Raw genomic sequence first — 22,509 nt, forward strand, 5'->3', positions numbered from 1 at the left:
AACAGCCTCGCAGGTAATATAGAATTCTAGGTTGAAATTGTGTTGGTTTCTGCCATATATTAACATGAATCAGCCATAGATCTACATGTCACCTCCCTCTTGAACTTCCCTCCCACTTCCCATTCCTTTTCACCCCTCTTGCCTTCCTTTTCTTTCTTCTCTGTGGAATGCCTGTTATTTAAATGTTGGATCTTCTGTATCAGTTTTCTCATTTTCCTATTTTCCATTTATTTATCTTTCTGCTCTGCTGTCTTGGGGCTTTCCTTAACTTCAATTTCTGATTCTTCAATTGAATTTTTAATTTTAGCTATCATACTTTTGCTTCTGAGAGCTCATTTTTATTCTCTGTTCCGTTTTCATAGTCTCTTGTTGTTTCATGATTGCAATAGTTTCTCTTATGTTTTGCTGATAAAAACCCTAGGATTTTTTCATCATTGCAGTTTTCATCTCTTGATCTTGATTTCTCCATGTGACAGAATATTTAATGAGTGCAAATTCCTCCCGTTGCAGTATCTGTGCCCCCTTGCAATGTGATTTTGCTTCCCTTCCCATTCAGAAGTAAAACCTTATTTCCTCTGGAATCATGGCAGGCCTGGTGACTTTCTCTAATGGAATATAACAGATGCGATGTTGTGTATATTCTGCTGCTTAGCCCTTATGAGGCTTTGGAGCTGCTGGGCTCTCTTGGTATGCTGCCCTACAGCTGCCAGGTAAGTAATCTCATCCAGCCTATACATGATGAGAGGCACCCCAGCTAACATCGAGTACTACTGCATGCAGATGTGAACAAGCTGTATGGAACCCTCCAATCTGGACAGTCCTCTGTCTCCATGCAATTGCCTACATGAGCCCAAGTAGCACCAGAAAGATTGCCCGACCAATTCCAAAAGTAGTGAGAAATAATAAGTTGTTTTTATTTTCTGTCACTAAGGATTGTGGTTGATTATATGGAAATAGTTAACCTGATAGCCTCCTCTGTTTTTTCCTGATCTCTTTTGTGTCATGAGCTTTTCTTGGATATCAAGTAGTTTTCTATTCTCTGAGGCTGAAGCCTGGGAGGTATGTGTGCCGGCCTGCCAGTATTCTGGAAATGAGGACCTTTGACTTAATTCCCTCATTTTCAGGTTGGTACTCCTGCCCTCAGTTGTGCCTTGTGCCCTCCAGGTCAGATATTCTATTTCATATTTTCCAGAGTTTTCGGGTGGAGTCAGGAAGGGTGTTTACTGGGTTGTGAAGAATAGAGGGAGGGGTCTGGGAGTCTTAAGAGTCTTTTAGGTAGATTTTCACTCAGTGAAGTTTCACTCCACTTCGAGCTGCTTCCAGAGGAGTTTGTGTTGCTCACTCTGAAGTGTTTGGAGGGGAGGGATCGGTGGCTAGTAGTGGGAGGGGAGGGCTGAGGGCACTGTGCTATAGATTGAGTTGCTGCTCAGCTTTCTCTGCTGCCTGCTTCAAGGTGTCAGCTTTCTGATACCTCCCAAGTCACTATCACTCAGTCCCTCTTGCAAAATTTTGGTGCCATTTCTTCAATTTTTTGAGGGGTTTAGTCGTTTATTGGGGCTTCCCTGGTGGCTCAGATGATAAAGAATCTGCCTTAATTTTAGAGACCTGGGTTCAATGCCTGGGTTGGGAAGATCCCCTAGAGTAGGAAATGGCAACCCACTCCAGTATTCTTGTCTGGAGAATTCCATGGACAGAGGAGCCTGGTGGGCTACAGTCCGTGGGGTCGCAGAGTTGGGCACTACTGAGCAACTAACGCACATACACAATCATTTATTATCATTTCATCTTTAAACAGTATGTTCTTTAGGCTGTACTCTCTAAGACAGGATAGTCCTTGCTGCAAGTGTAGAGAACTGGAGACAGAACTCTTCTCTGATAGTCCAAAGGGAGAAAGGATAGGTGTTTAATTTCTAGCAGAGGAACTAGCTCACTTGAGAGAGAATTTATTCATTCAACAAACATAACTTAGTGATTCTCTGTGCCACCTTCCGTGCCTGATTCTGGAACACGAGGCTCTGAAGAAGGGAGACATGGGCCCTCTTTCTGCTTCCTCACATCATCTGGCTTTAATTCGTGCAGAAAGTACCCTTTCCCAAGGGGCATAGGAAATGTGGTCCAGTCTTATAGAAGGTCCCCTAGTGCCCTTGTTTCCTTAGCTGGATCCTGAGAAAACTCTAGGATGGATCGTAGGGGACAACAGCCTGAACTGTGGAGCTTGGAGCTGAGGTCCAGGGACCCAGAGAGCTTCTCCTGGTCAATTTGGAGGGGCAGGCACTGTGGGGTCTCAGGAAATCGTTTTAACATGAACTCTCAGAGAAGCTAGGGAGCTCACCGCAGTGAGTTACAGAAAACAGCCAGATAGCAGAGACTACCCTCCAGGCAGGGCACAGCTGGCAGGAGACAGAGGCCAGGTACCCCTAGGTGACTCGAGAGCGTGGGGGTGCACGGGGCAGAAAGAACTGCAGTTGGCAAGCCCTCTGCCTTGGGATCTTACCTGCTTCCCACTCCTTCCCTTGGCCATGCTTTGGGGTGGCGTTTAGGCACCCTGGCTGGAGTCCCAGTCCTCTGAGATGTTACATGACCTTGGCATCAATCACAGTAGTGGGTATTTTGCTGCTGTCACAGCCTCCAGAGACCACAAGAACAGTGGTCTTTGGCGCGTCTGCGAAATTGAGCTCCAGAGGAGTATTCAGTGGATCTTGAGGGTGACTGAACCTAGTCTGAAAGCTTCCTGCTGCAGAAGGATGATGGGTCATGGACCCTGACGTATCCATCCAGCTATGTTTATGCAGACACACAGATGTGTGCACATACTTGGTGTGGACACACATGTGTGTGTGTACTTTTCTTGTGAAATATTTCCACTACTTAAAAAAATGGTACAATAGGCAACAGGCAGAATTATTCTTATCGATAATAGTTTTATTTAGACTTAAACCAGAATTAACTTTTGTGGAAATTGTTGAAAAAAGAGTTTACCTTTTAAAATTCTACTTTCTTTCATTATAGTTGCCAGTTATGTCTGTCAGCTTTAACCTTCATAAAGGTTAACAAAGCTAACCAATGCAGAGCTCTTACTAACTTTTTATTTTTTCTCACTTTTTAAAACTTAACATTAAAAAAAAAAATTATTTGGCTGCACTGGGTCTTAGTTGTGTCACGCAGGATCTTTAGTTGCGGCACGCTGAATCTAGTTCCCTGACCAGGGGTTGAACCCCGGTGCCGCCCCTCACCCGCCCCCACAAGTGTTGAGAGCATGGAGTCATAGCCACTGAACTACCAGGGAAGTCCCTAATTTAATTTTTTAATGGAAATATAGTTGATGTGTGATATTATATGTTATAGCTGTGTAGTATAGTGATCCACAATTTTTAAAGGTTATGCTCTATTTAGAGTTATTATAAGATATTGGCTATATTCCCTGTGTTATACAGTGTATCCTTGTAGCTTACTTTTTACATAATCATTGGTAGTTCTTAATCCCTTGGGGATTCCCAGGTGGCTCAGTGATAAAAAAAAATCTACCTGTCAAGCAGGAGCTACAGGCATGTGGGTTCAATCTCTGGGTTGGAAAGATACCCTGGAGGAGGAAATGGCAACCCCCTCCAGTATTGAGGGGAGAATCCCATGGACAGAAGAGCATTGTGGGCTACAGTCCATGGGGTCACAGAGAGTCAGACATGACTGAATGAGCTTGCATGCATCTCTTAATCCTTACTCCTATAATGCCTCTCCCCTCTTCCCACTGGTAACCACTTATTTGTTGTCTGTATTTGTGAGTTTCTTTTTTGTTATATTCACTAGTTTGTTACATTTTTTAGATTCCATATATAAGTGATGTCAGTATTTGTCTGTCTTTAACTTATTTCACTTAGCATGATGCCGTCCAAGTCCATCCATGTTGTTGCTGATGGCAGGGTTTCATTCTTTTTTATGGCTGAGAAATACACACACAAACACCGCCCCCCCCCACATCTTTATCTATTATCTGTTGATGAACATCATCTCTGTCTGGGAGTCACAGGTGTAATTAGAGGCTGAACAAGAAGATTCTGATCATTCTTAAAGGCGTGTACATATGTATGTCATATAAATATGATAAATCCTTTTGTGCCCAAGTTTTGAATATGTTCAGTTCAGTTCAATCGCTCAGTCGTGTCCGACTCTTTGCGACCTCATGAATCACAGCATGCCAGGCCTCCCTGTCCATCACCAACTCCTGGAGTTCACTCAGACTCATGTCCATCGAGTCGGTGATGCCATCCAGCCATCTCATTCTCTGTCGTCCCCTTCTCCTCCTGCCCCCAATCCCTCCCAGCATCAGAGTCTTTTCCAGTGAGTCAACTCTTCGCATGAGGTGGCCAAATTATTGGGAGTTTCAGCTTTAGCATCTGTTATGTCATATTAATTTATAGTGAAACATATATTATTCCCCTTTCCCTCCCTCTTCCTGCTTTGCCTTTCTTTTTATTACTAAAAAGAAATTAAGAATATATCCTGAGCCACATTTAGCTCACTCTTTTACACATTTTTTTCATTGTCTTCTTTATTTTTTGGTTTATACATCTGAACCACGTGTTTATTTTCTTTTTGGCTGTTCCAGGTCTTCATTGCTGTGAGCGGGCTTTCTCTCGTTGTAGCAAGCAGAGGCTACTGTTTGTTGTGGTGTGCGGGCTTCTCATTGCAGTGGCTTCTCTTGTTGTGGAGCTCAGGCTTCAGTAGTTGCGGCATGTGGGCTTAGTTGCTCCGAGGCATGTGGAATTTTCCTGGATCGGGGATTGAATTCCCGTGTCCCCTACATTGGCAGGCGGGTTCTTATCCATTGCACCACAAGAGAAGTCCATGTTGTCTTATTTATGTGGTGATAGTTCTCTAAATTAAACTAATATATGATTGAGATGAATATCATCATTTAGAATTGGGTTCATTTTAAAATACAGAGGCATGTGCTAGTGATATCTAGTAGATTTTAATTTTTAAATGCCACTGTAGCACTTTTTTCTTTTACATTGTGAAATCTTCTAATGTTTCTTTCTTATTCCAAGCTGAAATCTAGATTTGATGCTCAGTGAGTCTGGTCTTCTCTTCCATGCAGCTCCTTATCTGTTTATCACTGTGTAAACAAGCCTGCACCGAGTGGTGCCCTTTACCTCTACTTTATGTTTTTGATTAGCTCCTTACCATTTTGAGCTGTTGAAGACAAAGAGCACTTGGGAGACGAATAACATTAGAAGGAGGCCTTTGCTTGGAACAGCAGTGTAATGCTAAACACCCATGCTGGGCAAAGTACACAACCCCTATGTTTCAGCACCGGTCTCTCCCATTGCTCTCTGCTCCTAATATTGTTCTATTGAATCTCAAGTGAAAAACAGTGTTTTTACATTATTAAGACTGGTGCTTTTCCAAGCCAACCCATGAACTGCACTGTGATATTTTTTTTCATCATTGTGTGATTCTAATTTCTTTGGGGTCAGTAATGATTATCTCCCTAACCCCCTTTGTTTGCTTTGTTTTCAAAATAGTTATTACAGATTCACCCCCAAACTCTGTCAGTTGTTTAAATGGGCTTTCCGTATGCCTATTCACATCAGTTATTCCATCCATTTCATTTTCTTTGCATTCAACCTCTCTCCCACGGCCGTATGCTATGTTTGTCTGCTGGCGTGTTACACACACAGCCTAAGGTGTTCCTTTACTATCATCCTGGTGGTTTCTTTCTTTCCTTCTGGCGTTGTGATACAGTTTCTGATTCTTATGTTGTCCTCCTTCTTGGCTTACAACATAATTTTGATGGAGCTCATCAAAGTTCATTTCAGCTTCCTGAAAAAGGATGCAGGGGGTAAATATTTTGAAGCTTTTCCTCTCTTAATATGTAAAATGTTTTAATTTTACCCTTAATTTACATGGTAGTTCATCTAGTTCTAAGAATTCTCATCTGGAATTTAATATCTTTTAGCACTTTGGAGGCATTGCTCCATTATCATCTGGCTTCTTTGGCTTTTATGAAATATGAAAAGATTCTGCTTCTGAATCTTTTTCATGTGGCTTACCTCCACTCCCCCACCCCAGAAACCTACATGATACTCTTTTTCCCCAGTGTTCTGACATTTTGTGTTTAATAAGTACATCTTGAAAGTGAAAGTCTTTCAGTCATGTCTGATTCTTTGTGACTCCATGGACTATTCAGAATTCTCTAGGTCAGAATACTGGAGTGGGTAGCCTTTCCCTTCTCCAGGGCATCTTTCCAACTCAGGGATTGAACCCAGGTCTCCTGCCTTGCAGGTGGATTCTTTACCAGCTGAGCCACAAGGGAAGCCCAAGAATACTAGAGTGGATAGCCTATCCCTTCTCCAGTGGATCTTCCCAACCCAGGAATCGAATTGGGGTCTCCTGCATTGCAGGTGGGTTCTTTACTAACTGAGCTGTCAGGGAAGCCCTGAGCTATGAGTTCAGTTCAGTCTCTCAGTTGTGTCTGACTCTTTGCGACCCCATGGATTGCAGCACTCCAGGCTTCCCTGTCCATCACCAACTCCTGGAGCTTACTCATACTCATGTCCATCGAGTCAGTGATGCCATCCAACCATCTCATCCTCTGTCGTCCCCTTCTCCTGCCTTCAGTCTTTCCCAGCATCAGGGTCTTTTCCAAGGAGTCAGTTCTTTGCATCAAGTGGCCAAAGTATTGAAGTTTCAGCTGAATTCCAATGAATGTTCAGGACTGATTTCCTTTAAGATTGACTGGTTTGATCTCCTTGCAGTCTAAGGGACTCTCAAGAGTCTTCTCCAACACCACAGTTCAAACACAGTTCCTTGAGCTACCAGGGAAGCCCAATAAGTACATCTTGGTGTGGGTCTATTTTTTACCCATGATGCTGGTATTCCAAGGGACTTTTCAATCTGGAAACTATCCCTTTGTTTTGAGGTATAATCTTGGAATTATTTAATTGATTTAATTATTTACTTCCATTTTTTCTTCTGTTTTCTCTTTTTGGAGGTTCAATTCAGATGGTAGATCTCCTGGTCTAATTCCCAAAATTACTATATATATATATATTTTTTTTTTTTTTTTCTAATTTTCCATCAATTGGTTTGCCTGTTTGCTTAACCTCCCAAGAATTTTTCTCAACTATATTTTCCAATGCTTCTATTGAGTTTTTCAATTTTTGCTGTCATATCATTAAGTTTTAAGAGCTTTATTATTTGCCAACTGTTCTGTTTATGTGGTTTCTTGTTTTTTCTAATCATCACTGTGAGGCAAACCACCCCAAACATAGTAACATACAACATCGTCATTTTATTTATTACTCACACATTTTGTGGGTCAGGAATTCAGTTGTGACTTGAGTGACTAGGGGCTTGGGTCATCTGTGGCTTTTTCACTCACATGGCTGGCACCTGGGCTGGGATGAAGTGAGACTGGCTTCATCTGGGACTGTTGACTTGGGTACACATGTGTGACCTGTCCATGTGGCTTCTTTCAACATAGCAAAGAACTTTTCCTCTGACAGGGAGCTTCTGGGGAGTACATTGTCCAAGACACCCAGGTAGAAGCTGCATGGTTTTACATGACCTAATTACTTCTGCCATACTCCACTCGTCAGTGTACACATAAGGTTGTCCAAATTCAAATACTATATGTTTTTGAGGTTTTTTTTTTTTAATGATTGCCCTTGGAATTACCGAAAAGAGCTTCTTAACTTAGAATATTCTACTTTAGATTAATACAACTTAATTTCAGTAATAGTCAAGAACTTTGATATAGTTGACTTGATATCAAAATATCAGTCCTTTGAATGAATATTCAGGGTTGATTTCCTTTAGGATTGACTAGTTTTATCTCCTTGGTGTCCAAGGGACTCTGAAGAGTCTTCTCTAGCACCACAATTCAAAAGCATCAGTTCTTCAGCACTCAGCCTTCTTCATGCTCCAACTCTCACATCCCCACATGACTACTGAAAAAACCATAGCTTTGACTATATGGACCTTTGTTGGCAAAGTGATGTCTCTGCTTTCTAATATGCTGTCTAGGTTTGTCATAGCTTTCCTTCCGAGGAGCAAGTGTCTTTTAGTTTCATGGCTGCAGTCACTGTCCGCGGTGATTTTGGAGCCCAAGAAAATAAAGTCTGTCAGTGCCTCTTTTTCCCCATCTATTTGCCATGAAGTGATGGGACCAGATGCTATGATCTTAGTTTTAATATTGAGTTTTAAACCTGCTTTCTCACTCTTCTCTTTCACCCTCAAGAGGCTCTTTAGTTCCTCTTCACTTTCTGCCATTAGAGTGGTATAATCTGCATATCTGAGGTTATTGATATTTCTCCCAGCAATCTTGATTCCAGTTTGTGAGTCTTTCAGCCCAGCATTTCCCATGATGTACTCTGCATAGAAGTTAAATAAGCAGAGTGACAATGTACAGCCTTGACGGACTCTCTTCTCAATTTTCAACCAGTCTGTTGTTTCATGTCTGCTTTTAGCTCATGCTTCTTGACTTGCACATAGGTTTCTCAGGAAACAAGTAAGGTGGTCTGGTATTCCCATCTCTTTAAAAATTTTCCACAGTTTATTGTGATCCACACAGTCAAAGGCTTTAGCAGTCAATGAAGCAGATGTGTTTGTGGAATTCCCTTGCTTTGTCTATGATTCTTGGACTCAGAGAGTGTGTAGCCTTTTCAGATTGGCTTCTGTCACTTAGCAGTATGTGTTTAAGCTTCCTCCATGTCTTTTCATAACTTGGAGGCTCATTAAAAAAAATCAGTGAATAATTTTCCATGTTATAGATGTACCACAGTTATTTACTCATCTATTGAAGGACATCTTAATTGTTTCCAGTTTTTGGCAATTATGAATAAAGCTGCTATAAGATTCACATGCCTGTTTTTATGTGTAAATACTATTCAATATGGGTAAATAGCTAGGAGTGTGATTGCTGGGTTGAATGATAAGCTTCTATTTAGCTTTGTAAGAAACTGCCGAACTGTCTGCCAAAGTGATTGTCCCTTTTTGCATACTTGGAGCTCACTGAGTCTCTTGGATATTTGGGTTAATTTTTTTATAGTCAAATTTGGAATATTTCAGCCATTATTCAATTTTTTTTCTGGAGATACCACACTCCCTGACTTCAGGATATACTATAAAGCTACAGTAATCAAAACCACATGGTACAGGCACAAAGACAGACACATGGATCAGTGGAACAGAGAGCCTGGAAATAAATCCACACATTTATGGTTAATTATGACAAAGGAGGCAAGAATTTATAATGGAGAAAAGTCAGTCTCTTCAGTTAATGTTGTTGGAAAAAGTGGATAGCTATATATAAAAGAACAAGATTAGAAGACTATTTCTTCATACCATATACAAAAGTATACTCAAAATAGATTAAGACCTAAATGTAAGATCTGAAACTATAAAACTCCTAGTAGAGAACATTCAGAAAATACTCCGATAAAAATTATAGCAATAGTTTTTGGGAACTGTTCCTAGGTTAAAAGGAATTAAGGTAAAATAAACAACGGGACCTAATTTTAAACTTGAAAGCTCTTTGCACAGCAAAGGAAACCACTGGACAAGACAAAAAGACAATCTACTGAATCGGAGAAAAGGTTTGCTAATTATATTCTTTGCAGCCAAAGATGGAGAAGCTCTATACAGTTAGCAAAAACAAGACCAGGAGCTGACTGTAGCTCAGATCATGAACTCCTTATTGCCAAATTCAGACTTAAATTGAAGAAAGTAGGGAAAACCACCAGACCTTTCAGATATGACCTAAATCAAATCCCTTATAATTATACAGTGGAAGTGAGAAATAGATTTAAGGGACTAGATCTGATAGATAGAGTGCCTGATGAACTATGGACAGGTTCATGACATTGTACAGGAGACAGGGACCAAGACCATCCCCATGGAAAAGAAATGCAAAAAAGCAAAATGACTGTCTGAGGAGGCTTTACAAATAGCCGTGAAAAGAAGAGAAGGGAAAAGCAAAGGAGAAAAGGAAAGATATAAGCATCTGAATGCAGAGTTCCAAAGAACAGCAAAGAGAGATAAGAAAGCCTTCCTCAGTGATCAATGCAAAGAAATAGAGGAAAACAACAGAATAGGAAAAACAAGAGATCTCTTCAAGAAAATTAGAGATACCAAGGGAACATTTCATGCAAAGATGGGCTTGATAAAGGACAGAAATGGTGTGGACCTAACAGAAACAGAAGATATTAAGAAGAGGTGGCAAGAATACACAGAAGAACTGTACCAAAAAGATCTTCATGACCAAGATAATCGCGATGGTGTGATCACTCACCTAGAGCCAGACATCTTGGGGTGTGAAGTCAAGTGGGCCTTAGAAAGCATCACTACGAACAAAGCTAGTGGAGGTGATGGAATTCCAGTTGAGCTATTTCAAATCCTGAAAGATGATGCTGTGAAAGTGCTGCATTCAATATGCCAGCAAATTTGGAAAATTCAGCCTTGGCCACAGACCTGGAAATGATCAGTCTTCATTCCAATCCCAAAAAAAGGTAATGCCAAAGAATGCTCAAACTACCGCACAGTTGTACTCATCTCACACGCTAGTAAAGTCATGCTCAAAATTCTCCAAGCCAGGCTTCAGCAATATGTGAACCGTGAACTCCCAGATGTTCAAGTAGGTTTTAGAAAAGGCAGAGGAACCAGAGATCAAATTGCCAACATCTGCTGGATCATGGAGAAAGCAAGAGAGTTCCAGAAAAACATCTATTTCTGCTTCATTGACTATGCCAAAGCCTTTGACTGTGTGGATCACAATAAACTGTGGAACATTCTGAAAGAGATGGGACTACCAGACCACCTGACCTGCCTCTTGAGAAACCTGTATGCAGGTCAGGAAGCAACAGTTAGAACTGGATATGGAACAACAGACTGGTTCCAAATAGGAAAAAGGAGTACATCAAGGTTGCATATTCTCACCCTGCTTATTTAACTTATATGCAGAGTACATCATGAGGAACGCTGGGCTGGAAGAAGCCCAAGCTGGAATCAAGATTGCCGGGAGAAATATCAATAACCTCAGATACACAGATGACACCACCCTTATGGCAGAAAGTGAAGAGGAACTCAAAAGCCTCTTGATGAAAGTGAAAGAGGAGAGTGAAAAGGTTGGCTTGAAGCTCAACATTCAGAAAACAAAGATCATGGCATCTGGTCCCATCACTTCATGGGAAATAGATGGGGAAACAGTGGAAACAGTGTCAGACTTTATTTTTTTGGGCTGCAAAGTCACTGCGGATGCTGATTGCAGCCATGAAATTAAAAGACACTTACTCCTTGGAAGGAAAGTTATGACCAACCTAGATAGCATATTAAAAAGCAGAGACATTACTTTGCCAACAAAGGTCCGTCTAGTCAAGGTTATGGTTTTTCCCATGGTCATGTATGGATGTGAGAGTTGGACTGTGAAGAAAGCTGATCGCTGAAGAATTGATGCTTTTGAACTGTGGTGCTGGAGAAGACTCTTGAGAGTCCCTTGGACTGCAAGGAGATCCAACCAGTCCATTCTAAAGGAGATCAATCCTGGGTGTTCATTGGAAGGACTGATGCTAAAGCTGAAACTCCAATACTTTGGCCACCTCATGCAAAGAGTTGACTCACTGGAAAAGACTCTGATGCTGGGAGGGGTTGGGGATGGGAGGAGAAGGGGACGACAGAGAATGAGATGGCTGGATGGCATCACCGACTCGCTGGACATGAGTTTGAGTGAACTCCGGGAGTTGGTGATGGACAGGGAGGCCTGGCGTGCTGTTATTCATGCGGTCGCAAAGAGTCAGACTGAGCGACTGAACTGAATGACATGACCAATAAAAAGTCATTCCTAAAATATATAAGCAGCTCATACAACTCAATATAAATAAAACCAAACAACTCAATCACAAAATGGGCAGAAGATATGAATAGATACTTTTCCAGAATAGATATACAGATGGCCAACAGCCATATGAAAAAAATGCTCTATATCCCGAATCATCAGGGAAATGCAAATCAAAACCACAATGAGATACTACCTCATTCTATTCAGAATCACTATCACCAAAAATCTACAAATAAGAGGTTTTTGTAAGGATGTGGAGAAGAGGGCATCTTAGTGTGCTGTCGGCGGATTTGTCAGTTGGTGCAGGCACTGTGTGACGGTGCACAGCAGTGTGGACGTTCCTCAGAAAACTAGAAATAGCATTTGATTCAGCAGTTCTTTTACTGGATATTTATCAGAATGAAATGAAAGCACTCATTTGAAAAGATACATGCACCCCAGTATTCATATTAATGTTAATTACAATAGCCAAGATATGGAAACAAACTAAATTTTATGGAATATTACTCAGCCATAAAAAATGAAATCCTGCCATTTGAAACAATGTGGATGGACCTACAGTGTATTATTCTTAATGAAATAAGTCATGCAGAGAAAAACAAGACTTTGTTATTAGTTTTATGTGTAATCTAAAAAGTAAATCAATACAAAAAACAATGCAGAGACAGCCTCACAGATACAGAGAACAAACTAATAATTACCAGTTGGGAGAAGGCAGAAGAGGAGGAGCAAAAATAGGTATATGGAATTAACAGACACAAACTATTATATATAAAATAAATAAACAACAAGGATATATTGTACAGCACAGGAAGATATAGTCATCATTGGGCATTTGCTTTACATGGAGTATAATATGTAAAATATTGAATCTCTATGTTGTACACCTAAAACTAACATTAAAACAGCTATCAGTTCAGTTCAGTCGCTCAGTCGTGTCCGACTCTCCGCAACCCCATGAATCACAGCACGCCAGGCCTCCCTGTCCACCACCAACTCCCGGAGTACACTCAAACCCATGTCCACAGAGGCGGTGTTGCCATCCAGCCATCTCATTCTCTGTCGTCCCCTTCTCCTCCCGCCCCCAACCTTTCCCAGCATCAGAGTCTTTTCCAGTGAGTCGACTCGTCACATGAGGTGGGCAAAGTATTGGAGTTTCAGCTTTAGCATCAGTCCTTCCAATGAACACCCAGGACTGATCTCCTTTAGAATGGACTGGTTGGATCTCCTTGCAGTCCAAGGGACTCTTCAAGAGTCTTCTCCAGCACCACAGTTCAAAAGCATCAATTCTTCAGCGATCAGCTTTCTTCACAGTCCAACTCTCACATCCATACATGACCACGGGAAAAACCACAGCCTTGACTAGACGGACCTTTGTTGGCAAAGTAATGTCTCTGCTTTTTAATATGCTATCTAGGTTGGTCATAACTTTCCTTCCAAGGAGTAAGCGTCTTTTAATTTCATGGCTGCAGTCAGCATCCGCAGTGAATTTGGAGCCCCCAAAAATAAAGTCTGACACTGTTTCCAACTATACTTAAGTAAAAATTAGAAAAAGTCGAATTTGGAAAGTGTTCAGCCATTATTCACAGTTTTTCTTCACCCTCCCCCATGCTCATGAATGCAGCCCCCTCTTAGCATCATTGACTCATTGGGCATAAGTTTGAGCAAACTCTGAGAGGCAGTGGAAGACACAGGAGCCTGGTGTGCTCCAGTCCGTAGGGCTGGAAAGGGATCAGACACGACTTAGCTACTCAGTCGAAACCACTTCCTTCCTCATTTCCCATCCTCTGTTCCCCTTTGTTTCTGGCGCTCCTGTTGTGCATTTGGTGATGTGCTTACTGTTTTCTCGCAGATCCGAACCTCTGTCCTCTTTCTTACTCCTCTTTTCCTTTTGTACCTCCGGCTGTGTACTCTCGCTTGACCTCTCCTCATTTCCACTTATTCCTGCTGTGAGCCCCTCTAGTCAGTTTTCCAGTTCCTTTATTGTACTTTCAATATAATCAGTTCTCTCGGTTCTTTCTTATAACGTTTTTTTTTTTTATTGAAATTCTCAGTTTGGTTAAATACCTTTCTTATTATTCTGTTGCTCAGTTGTGTCCAACTATTTGCGATCCCATGGACTGCAGCAGGCCAGGCCTCCCTGTCCATCACCAACTCCCGGAGTTTACTCAAACTCATGTCCATTGAGTCGGTGATGCCATCCAACCTTCTCATCCTCTGTTGTCCCCTTCTTCTGCCCTCTATCTTTCCCAGTATCACGGTCTTTTCCGGTGAATCAGCTCTTCACATCAGGTGGCCAGAGTAATGGAGCTTCAGCTTCAACATCAGTCCTTTCAATGAATATTCAGGGTTGACTTCCTTTAGGATTGACTGGTTTGATCTCCTTGCAGTACTCTCAAGAGTCTTCTCCAACACTATAGTTTGAAAGCGTCAGTTCTTTGGGTCAGCCTTCTTTATGGTCCAAATCTTACATCTATACATGACTGCTGGAAAAAACTGACCTTTTCCAGTCCTGTGGCCATGCTGAGTTCTCCAAATTTGGTGGCATATTGAGTGCAGCACTTTAATAGAATCGTCTTTTAGGATTTGAAATAGTTCAGCTGGAATTCCATCACCCCTGCTAGCTTTGTTTGTAGTGATGCTTTCTAGGGCCCACTGGACTTCGCACTCCAGGATGTCTGGCTCTAGGCAAGTGTGATCACACCATCGTGGTTATCCAGATCATTAAGATCTCTTTTTGTATAGTTCCTCTGTGTATTCTTGCTGCATCTGCTTAATATCTTCTGCTTCTGTTAGGGCCTTACTGTTTCTGTCCTTTATTTTGCCCATCTTTGCATAAAATGTACCCTTGGTATCTCTAATTTTCTTGACGAGATCTCCAGTCTTTCCCATTCTATTGTTTTCCTTTATTTCTTTGCATTGTTCACTTAGGAAGGTTTTCTTAAGTTTCCTTACTTTGCGATTCTTTGGAACTCTACCTTCAGATGGGTGTATCTTTCCTTTTCCCCTTTGATTTTCACTTCTCTTCTTTTCTCAGCTATTTGTAAGACCTCAGACAACCATTTTTCCTTTTTGCATTTCTTTTTCTTGTGGATAGTTTTGATCACTACCTCCTGTACAATGTCATGAACCTGCGTTCATAATTCTTCAGGATCTCTATCAGATTTAATCCCTTGAATCCCTTTGTCACTTCCACTATATAATCATAAGGGATTTGATTTAAGTCATATCTGAATGGCCTAGTGGTTTTCCCTACTTTCTTCAATTTAACGTCTGAGTTTTACAATAAGGAGTTCATGATCTGAGCCATAGTCCACTCCTGGTCTTGTTTTTGCTGACCATATAGAGCTTCTCCATCTTCAACTACAAAGAATATGATCAGTCTAATTTCAGTATTGACCATCAGGTGATGTCCATGTATAGAGTCTTCTCTTGTGTTGTTGTCAGAGGGTGTTTGCTATGACCACTGCGTTCTCTTGGCAAAATTCTCTAAGCCTTTGTCCTGCTTCATTTTGTACTCCAAGTCCAAACTTCCCTGTTACTCCAGGTATCTCTTGACCCCTTTTGCATTCCAGTCCCCTATGATGAAAAGGACATCATTTTTTGGTGTTAGTTCTAGAAGGTCTTGTAGGTCATCATAGAACCGTTTAGCTTCTTCGGCATTAGTGGTTGGGGCATAATAGTTGGGGAGTTCTTAATGGTTAAGATGCTTAAGTATTTTAACAGTATCTCTTAATATTTGCTTTCCATTAAAGATTTGGAGTGGGGTAATAGAAAAGACAGTTGAAAGAAGATGAGAGAAGCAGCTAATTCAGCTGCAGGGTTGTCTTCAGTGGGCCAGTGAGCACTGAAAATTCTCATAGCAGGCATAGAGTATGTTGACTTTTCCAATCATATAGGACTATTAAGCTGTTCCTTGGCACACATTTTGGGAAATGCTACCAGAGTTTTCTTTAAAAAAGTTCAACCTAAATTGCAGGATGTCTTCAAACCTTTAAAATGTTTAACCATAAATACAGACTTTAAAAAAAAGACTGGAGAGAAGAAAATTTTAAAAGAGAGACATCAAGTAGTTGTCATTTTTGAAGAAAAAAGTGAATATTACCAGCCATCATTTTGAAGAAAAAAGTGAATATGTCGAATTAGTCGACCAGTATGCTTTATAAGGGTGTAGGGCGTATGTATCTCTTCAAAAATTTTTCTTTTTGTTTCACGTGTTTTTTTTTTTTTTTTAAAGACTCATGGGACATAACAGCACTGCTGGATGCCTGATACATTTAAGAAACCTGACTGCATAAGAAGCACTCTACATGGGCACAGGATGTTACCTGGAATCAGAGAACTAAATGATCCTGACTTTTCTTGATTTTAAATGGTAAAGTCTAATTACTTTTTGTAATATTATTCTGTACTAATGATAGTCACTTATCTTTATTTGTATTATCAATATTCACAAATTATTTCCTAATTAAGCTTTTAAAAATTCTAGTGCTAATTCTGGTGTTAAAATTTTTTCAAATCTCTATAAATCTGTTTTTGAGAGAGTTGATAGTATCTGACTTTCTTTGTTAGAACCAGTTGCCAAGTAATAAAATTGACTTTTGAAAATGAAACAGCATCTGTATGTTTGTAAACATTTTCCATAATAAAAGTGGGTTAGGCTTCTAGAATTTGAATCCAGCAAAGAGTCTTTCATAAGTTACAATTTGCATACGAGTGTTGTTTTTCAGCAAGGCTTAATTATTACAACCTGTTATAACCAGTGCAGGAAATACAAAGCTGTTTCTCTATTTTGGGTCATGTATATTTTCTCTTCCTGTGGTGCCTGTTATGGAACTGAACAAAGTGATGTCAACCCAAAACAGTTCCAAATCCGAGCTGGTTTCACCTGAACTTTTCTGTTCCGCTTTGAAAATCCAGTTGACCTGCTTTTCCTTCAGAGATTCTTAGCAGCCACAGTCATTTCTGAACGTCTCCTTCAGTGCACCCCACTCCTAAGCTGATGAAGAGTAGAATGGATCTGATCTCTTCAAATATTTGGGGTTGCTGATGCCAACTGATGGACATTAATGGATGTGTCTGGAGAAACCCAGATTAGTAACAATTTCAAGGCAAGGGGTGCTAATTACCACTGGCCCGGGATCAAAAACTCACCAACTGAGACTTTCCTGGTGGTCCAATGGTTAAGACTCCGTGCTTCCACTCAGGGGGTGCAGTTCAATCTAAGATCCCACATGCTGTGCAATAAAACCAAAGAAAACAAAAAGCAACAATAACCCCTCCCTCCCCAGCAAAATAAACACCAAAACTCACCACCTATGGAGAATTCAATAATTAGAGCCTAGGTCTTCAACTGTATTTTGCACCTCAATATACCTGAGAGGTAGTGTTGATTATAGGATATTCTAGCATATCCTTGTACTCAACTTTTTAAAAAAGATAATCTGGCATTAATACTAGAGATTATGGGTATCCTTTAACACTTTTCTTGGATTGACCCACTTTGTTTTTGTCTTCTGACCTCATAGCAAAGAGGACGGTTTTTGAACCTGATGAGAAGATGTTGTAAAAGATTCTATTTATATATGTGCGTGTACCCTTTCTATTTTTCTCTTAGTGCTATCGTCCATTTCAAGATGCCTTTGCACTTTTGATAAATGCAAACTGACAAATCTCCAGACCACGACAGAGAGATCAGTATTGCTTGAAGCCTGAAAGACTACCCTTAATAAAGCCAAGTCCCCAGTTGTTGAAATGCTGAGGAAGTTGTGGAGGAGGAAACTTTTTTCTTATCCCACTAAATACTACTTCTTATTTCTTGCTTTTTCGGTGGTCACATTCACTGTTTTAAGAATTCATCAAAAGACTGAATTTGTAAATTTTGGACATTTGGAGCTGTTTGAAGAGAATCCTAGTAGTAATATTAATTGCACCAAAATTCTACAGGGTGATGTAGATGAAATCCAAAAGGTAAAGCTTGAGAGTCTAACAGTGAAATTTAAAAAGCGCACTCGATGGACAAACTATGACTACATAAACATGACTGGTGATTGTGCTTCTTTCATCAAGAAGCGCAAATATATTACAGAACCACTCAGTAAAGAAGAGGCGGAATTTCCAATAGCATATTCTATAGTGGTTCACCACAAAATTGAAATGCTTGACAGGCTCCTGAGGGCCGTCTATATGCCTCAGAATTTCTACTGTATTCACGTGGATACAAAATCAGAGGACTCCTTTTTGGCTGCAGCTGTTGGCATCGCATCCTGCTTCAGTAACGTCTTTGTCGCCAGTCAGCTGGAGAGCGTGGTGTATGCGTCCTGGAGCCGGGTTCAGGCTGACCTTAACTGCATGCAGGACCTCTACCGGATGAATGCAGACTGGAAGTACCTGATAAATCTCTGCGGTATGGATTTTCCTATTAAAACCAACCTGGAAATTGTCAGGAAGCTAAAGTTGTTGATGGGCGAGAACAACCTGGAAACGGAGAGAATGCCATCCCATAAAAAAGAAAGGTGGAAAAAGCATTACGAAGTCGTGAATGGAAAGCTGACAAACACGGGGACTGACAAAATACATCCACCTCTTGAAACACCTCTGTTTTCAGGCAGTGCCTATTTTGTGGTTAGTAGGGAGTATGTGGAGTACGTGCTCCAGAACCAAAATATCCAAAAGTTTATGGAGTGGGCAAAAGACACATACAGCCCAGACGAGTATCTCTGGGCCACTATTCAGAGGATCCCCGAAGTCCCAGGGTCACTGTCCTTAAGCCATAAGTACGACACGTCTGACATGCAAGCGATTGCCAGGTTTGTTAAATGGCAGTACTTTGAAGGAGACGTTTCCAAGGGCGCCCCCTACCCTCCGTGCAGCGGCGTCCACGTGCGCTCTGTGTGCGTTTTCGGAGCTGGTGACTTGAACTGGCTGTTGCACGTGCACCACTTGTTTGCCAACAAGTTCGACACTGACATCGACCTCTTTGCCATCCAGTGTTTGGATGAGCATCTGAGGCATAAAGCCCTGGAGACGTTAAAACCCTGAACGTCGTAGGCAGTTTTAGAAATGCTAATAAGGAGGCAGGAGATCTACCCCCATTTGATTCTTCCGCCTCCAGAATCCAACTGGATTCTTCAAGCCAGAGAAGCTACATGGTTTCTGCAGAGCAGGGTCGGTTAGAAAGGCTGTATCTTTAAGCCTGGACTTACAGTTAATGAGAGACTTGGGCAGGTTGCAAGGCATTGTAGGGGAAGCTAGCTGGGGAAGAGGCTGAAGGCAGGCTAGCCTTTTAAAGAGCTCAGGGACTTAAAACTCTTTTAAGATTTGACTTGTGCCAAAATTACTTGGAGAGCTTTAAATATGAGGGGTTTTCCTGATTTGAATAGATTTATAGCAATAACCCAATTGGGATATAATTTATCTTGTAGATTATGTTTGTTGAAAAAGAAATTTGACTTTATTCTAAATGATCTTTGTAAATGATTGACTTTCTGCTGTTACTTTGAGCTATGTTGTGTATCTATATATGCCATCTCAGGGAACTTGAAAAAACGGGCTTGACTGAATGTGAATATTTCTCATTTTCGCTTTTAACAATGTATATGTGTTTTTAAAAGAAAAAAACAATTTCTAGTTTAGTTGATTCTGTGAATCATCTTAGGTTAGTTAAGTTCAGGTATCTTGGGTTGTTATAGTGTCTACAGAGTAATACTCAATTTTTTCAAATATGTCTCTCTCCTTCTCCAGTTTCCCCACACCCTGCTATCCAGCTGTATATAAACTAGTTTTCATAGTGACCCATATTACAGCCTCAGTTCTCTTACGTTTGGTAGTAATTGGCCTGTAGAACTAAGATAGGGTGAAGAGTCATATGTAGACAATTTCTAATGAGTGTTAAAAAAAACACCAATCTGTACTATCCCCAGAAATTAAGGATATTGCTCTTTGGATCAGCTTGTGTCCATACTTCAGACTCTTGAATCCAGCTGCCACTTCTGTCACCCTTTGAAAGGAACTGGCTTCCCCACTTCTTGTTTCTTCAAGTTACTGGCCCACTGGTTAGTCCTTAGCTCTTGCATTGTAAGTTCCCTTCTCTCTCAGAACCTGTGAGGAGGGGAAAGGTGTGCTATTGTACAACCTAGTGTGCTTGAAGGCCTGAGAATCCTAAAGGGGAACATTAGGTTTGGGACAGATCATCTCAGTATTGATATTATTTTTAGCATATAGTTTTTACTCTACTTTTCACCAAAGGACAGATTTGTGGTTGCTATTGCTGTCTCATATCTAAAAGGAAATGAAGATTTTTTTAAAAAGCACCAACTTGCACTTTTTCTAAGGTGATAGCATTCAGCCAAAGATCTAATAGGATATAGGAAGTTTTTATCATTACCTGAGATGTCAAAAAAGACAGTCATTAAATCCATGAACTTTATTGTTAAAACTTAGCCAACTTAAATAGTATATGGGAAGTTCATAATATCATACAGTGTTCAGGCATTCATCTGAGAAAACATTTTATTCCATAGAGTTAGGAAACAGTTTTTATCTTACGGAGAGATTTGTTATACTGACCCTCCTGAATGAAAGTTTCACACTTTGGGAGACTATCATTTGTAAATGTGCAAGTCAGTGGATTGCTATGGTTTGCATGATTTAACATGGCAACCAATGTCGGACCAAGAAAAATATACCCACACTGAAAATTCAAGACGTGATGTCAATGAGGGCATTATATGCATAGTGTTCTGTCTCTGTTGACTTCTAAACCAACTTGTTCTTTTAATGCATGTTGCATGTCTTTCTCATGCTCTCTTTTAAAAGTTTTGCCTATAAGTTAGGCCTTTAAAAAAAAAAAAACTCTAAAACTCATGATTTTCAGTGACATACTTCATGTCTATGTCTTGTGTTTTCTTAAATTCATTCATGGTGTCTTGACTACTGTACTATAGACATTTTCACTTTTTATTTTGAATATTTGCAAAGTTATAGGAACGTTGAAAGTAATGGTACAGTGAACATTATATAACCTTCACCTGGAGTCACTGGTTGTTAGCTTCGTGCCTATGTGCTTTCAGTTGTATGGATTTTTGAATTTAACAAAATTGAAAGTTTAAAAAGTTTATAAATATCTAAAGTTATCATTCATAGCACTGCTCTTATTGTAGTGTGACTAAATCTTATTAACGTTTAAATTGGCAGCTTTGAGGGATTATTTTCTCCCCATAGACATAAAAACAATGATTTTAGAATCCATTTTCCCAAGCCCCACAATAAAACTGTGGACCCACCATCTTTTATGAAACTGTGGTACCTTTTCTTTCTAGAAAGTTTACTTACTTAAATGTGTCTGAATATTACCCTATTGCTAATAGCTTTACAGGGATTATATAGCCATTAGGACTTTTATTAGGTCCTTAATTTTATGCTTTTCAACATAACTTAAATTCATACTAGTGTGACAAACAACTGGAAGAGTCAAGAAGATGGTTTCGAAAGGAAACCCATACTACATTCAGGAGGAGCAGAAATGTAAGTTCTTCGGGAAAGATAAATTACTTAAATTCCTATATGTCAGTTATTAAACACTAATTTCTTTTACTGTCATTTAAGGTCTTTTATAGGGAATTATTAGAAATTGTGTTCCCAAATCCTTAAACGTACAGAAACTGCAGTTTTTTAAATGGAAGTATTCTAGTTAATGAAGTGCTGATCAAGATTCATGTTAAGAATAAGAGTTAACAAAAATGGTTCTTCATAGGCGATTACCTCGGCTTTTCTCAGACCATGGTAAGCCACCACTCATTCTTGAAGATCAACTACTGTTGACTTTAAACATGTGTTGATATTTGTGTCATTCAAGAACAATTTACTTAAATGAAAGACCATACATGGATTTTCCTTTGTAGTCATTTGGGGAAGGAGGAAGCCATGTTTTACTTCATTTCACCAGTAGAGTAAACTGACCTGAACTTTTTTTGTTGGCTTAGAAAAGTAAAAATCATTTCTCATTATGGTAAAAATAAATCAGTAAATGCAAGACCTTCATGACATGTGTGGTTACTGTGGGTTTTACTCTTTTGAATATGAGTGTGACTGAATGCATTTGGAAGTAGTCATATCACTATTAAAATCAGCTATTCAGAAACTGGTGCCTGTCTCCACAAGTTAGTCTTATTTTGTTAGCTACATAAGTTACTATTATTTTGTTAGCTATAAGCACCCCAATATTAAATTTAGTAGTTGGATCTGATAGTTTGTAACCAACAAGTGTTTTGTGTGAGTAGTTATTCAAAACATAAAAGTTTATTCTTTAGGCAGAAATGTCTGAGAGAGAGGGTATTGTCATGGTAAAAAGTGTAACACAGTTTATGCCAAAAGAGCTAGACAGGGAACTTTAGAAGAATGCAGTTTAATAGCCAGTGTTGCTTTCTGGGCATCACTAGCTTCAGCTTATATCTGCTGAGGAAGCTTGTGACCATAAATACTAACAGGTTGTTACTTACTGCGGTCTGAATGTGGAGAGCACACCAGAGGAAAAAGGGAAGTCCCCCCGCTCCCCAAGTATTGAGTGCCAACTCCAGATGTCGCCTCACCTAATCTGGTAAACCCTTCTGGGTGCTCTTCATGAGTGTCCCTCAGTCATGTCTGACTCTTTGCGACCCCATGAGCTATAGCCCACC

At 40.2% G+C, this 22,509-nt stretch overlaps 1 protein-coding gene across 7 annotated transcripts in view; it reads left to right on the forward strand.

Annotated features, from left to right (window-relative positions):
• The window catches only part of GCNT1 (glucosaminyl (N-acetyl) transferase 1), a 46,542-nt gene extending 24,676 nt beyond the window's left edge, over positions 1-21,866 (forward strand). For 5 of the 7 annotated variants that reach the window (XM_055426913.2, XM_055426915.2, XM_088837943.1 and 2 more), the window contains 2 exons: positions 16,071-16,208; positions 17,451-21,866. In XM_055426913.2, the coding sequence (XP_055282888.1) occupies positions 17,588-18,874 (1,287 nt within the window). In that variant the 5' untranslated portion in view covers positions 16,071-16,208; positions 17,451-17,587 and the 3' untranslated portion in view covers positions 18,875-21,866. Of the gene's footprint in view, positions 1-6,282; positions 6,402-16,070; positions 16,209-17,450 lie in introns of all 7 variants that reach the window. The other 2 variants (XM_055426914.2, XM_055426916.2) reach the window with 1 other exon arrangement.
• The last annotated feature ends 643 nt before the right edge of the window (positions 21,867-22,509 follow it).

This window comes from Moschus berezovskii, chromosome 7, assembly GCF_049115385.1.
Source record: "Moschus berezovskii isolate FMDL1 chromosome 7, NW_MosBer_1.0, whole genome shotgun sequence".
NCBI classification, from domain to species: Eukaryota; Metazoa; Chordata; class Mammalia; order Artiodactyla; family Moschidae; genus Moschus; species Moschus berezovskii.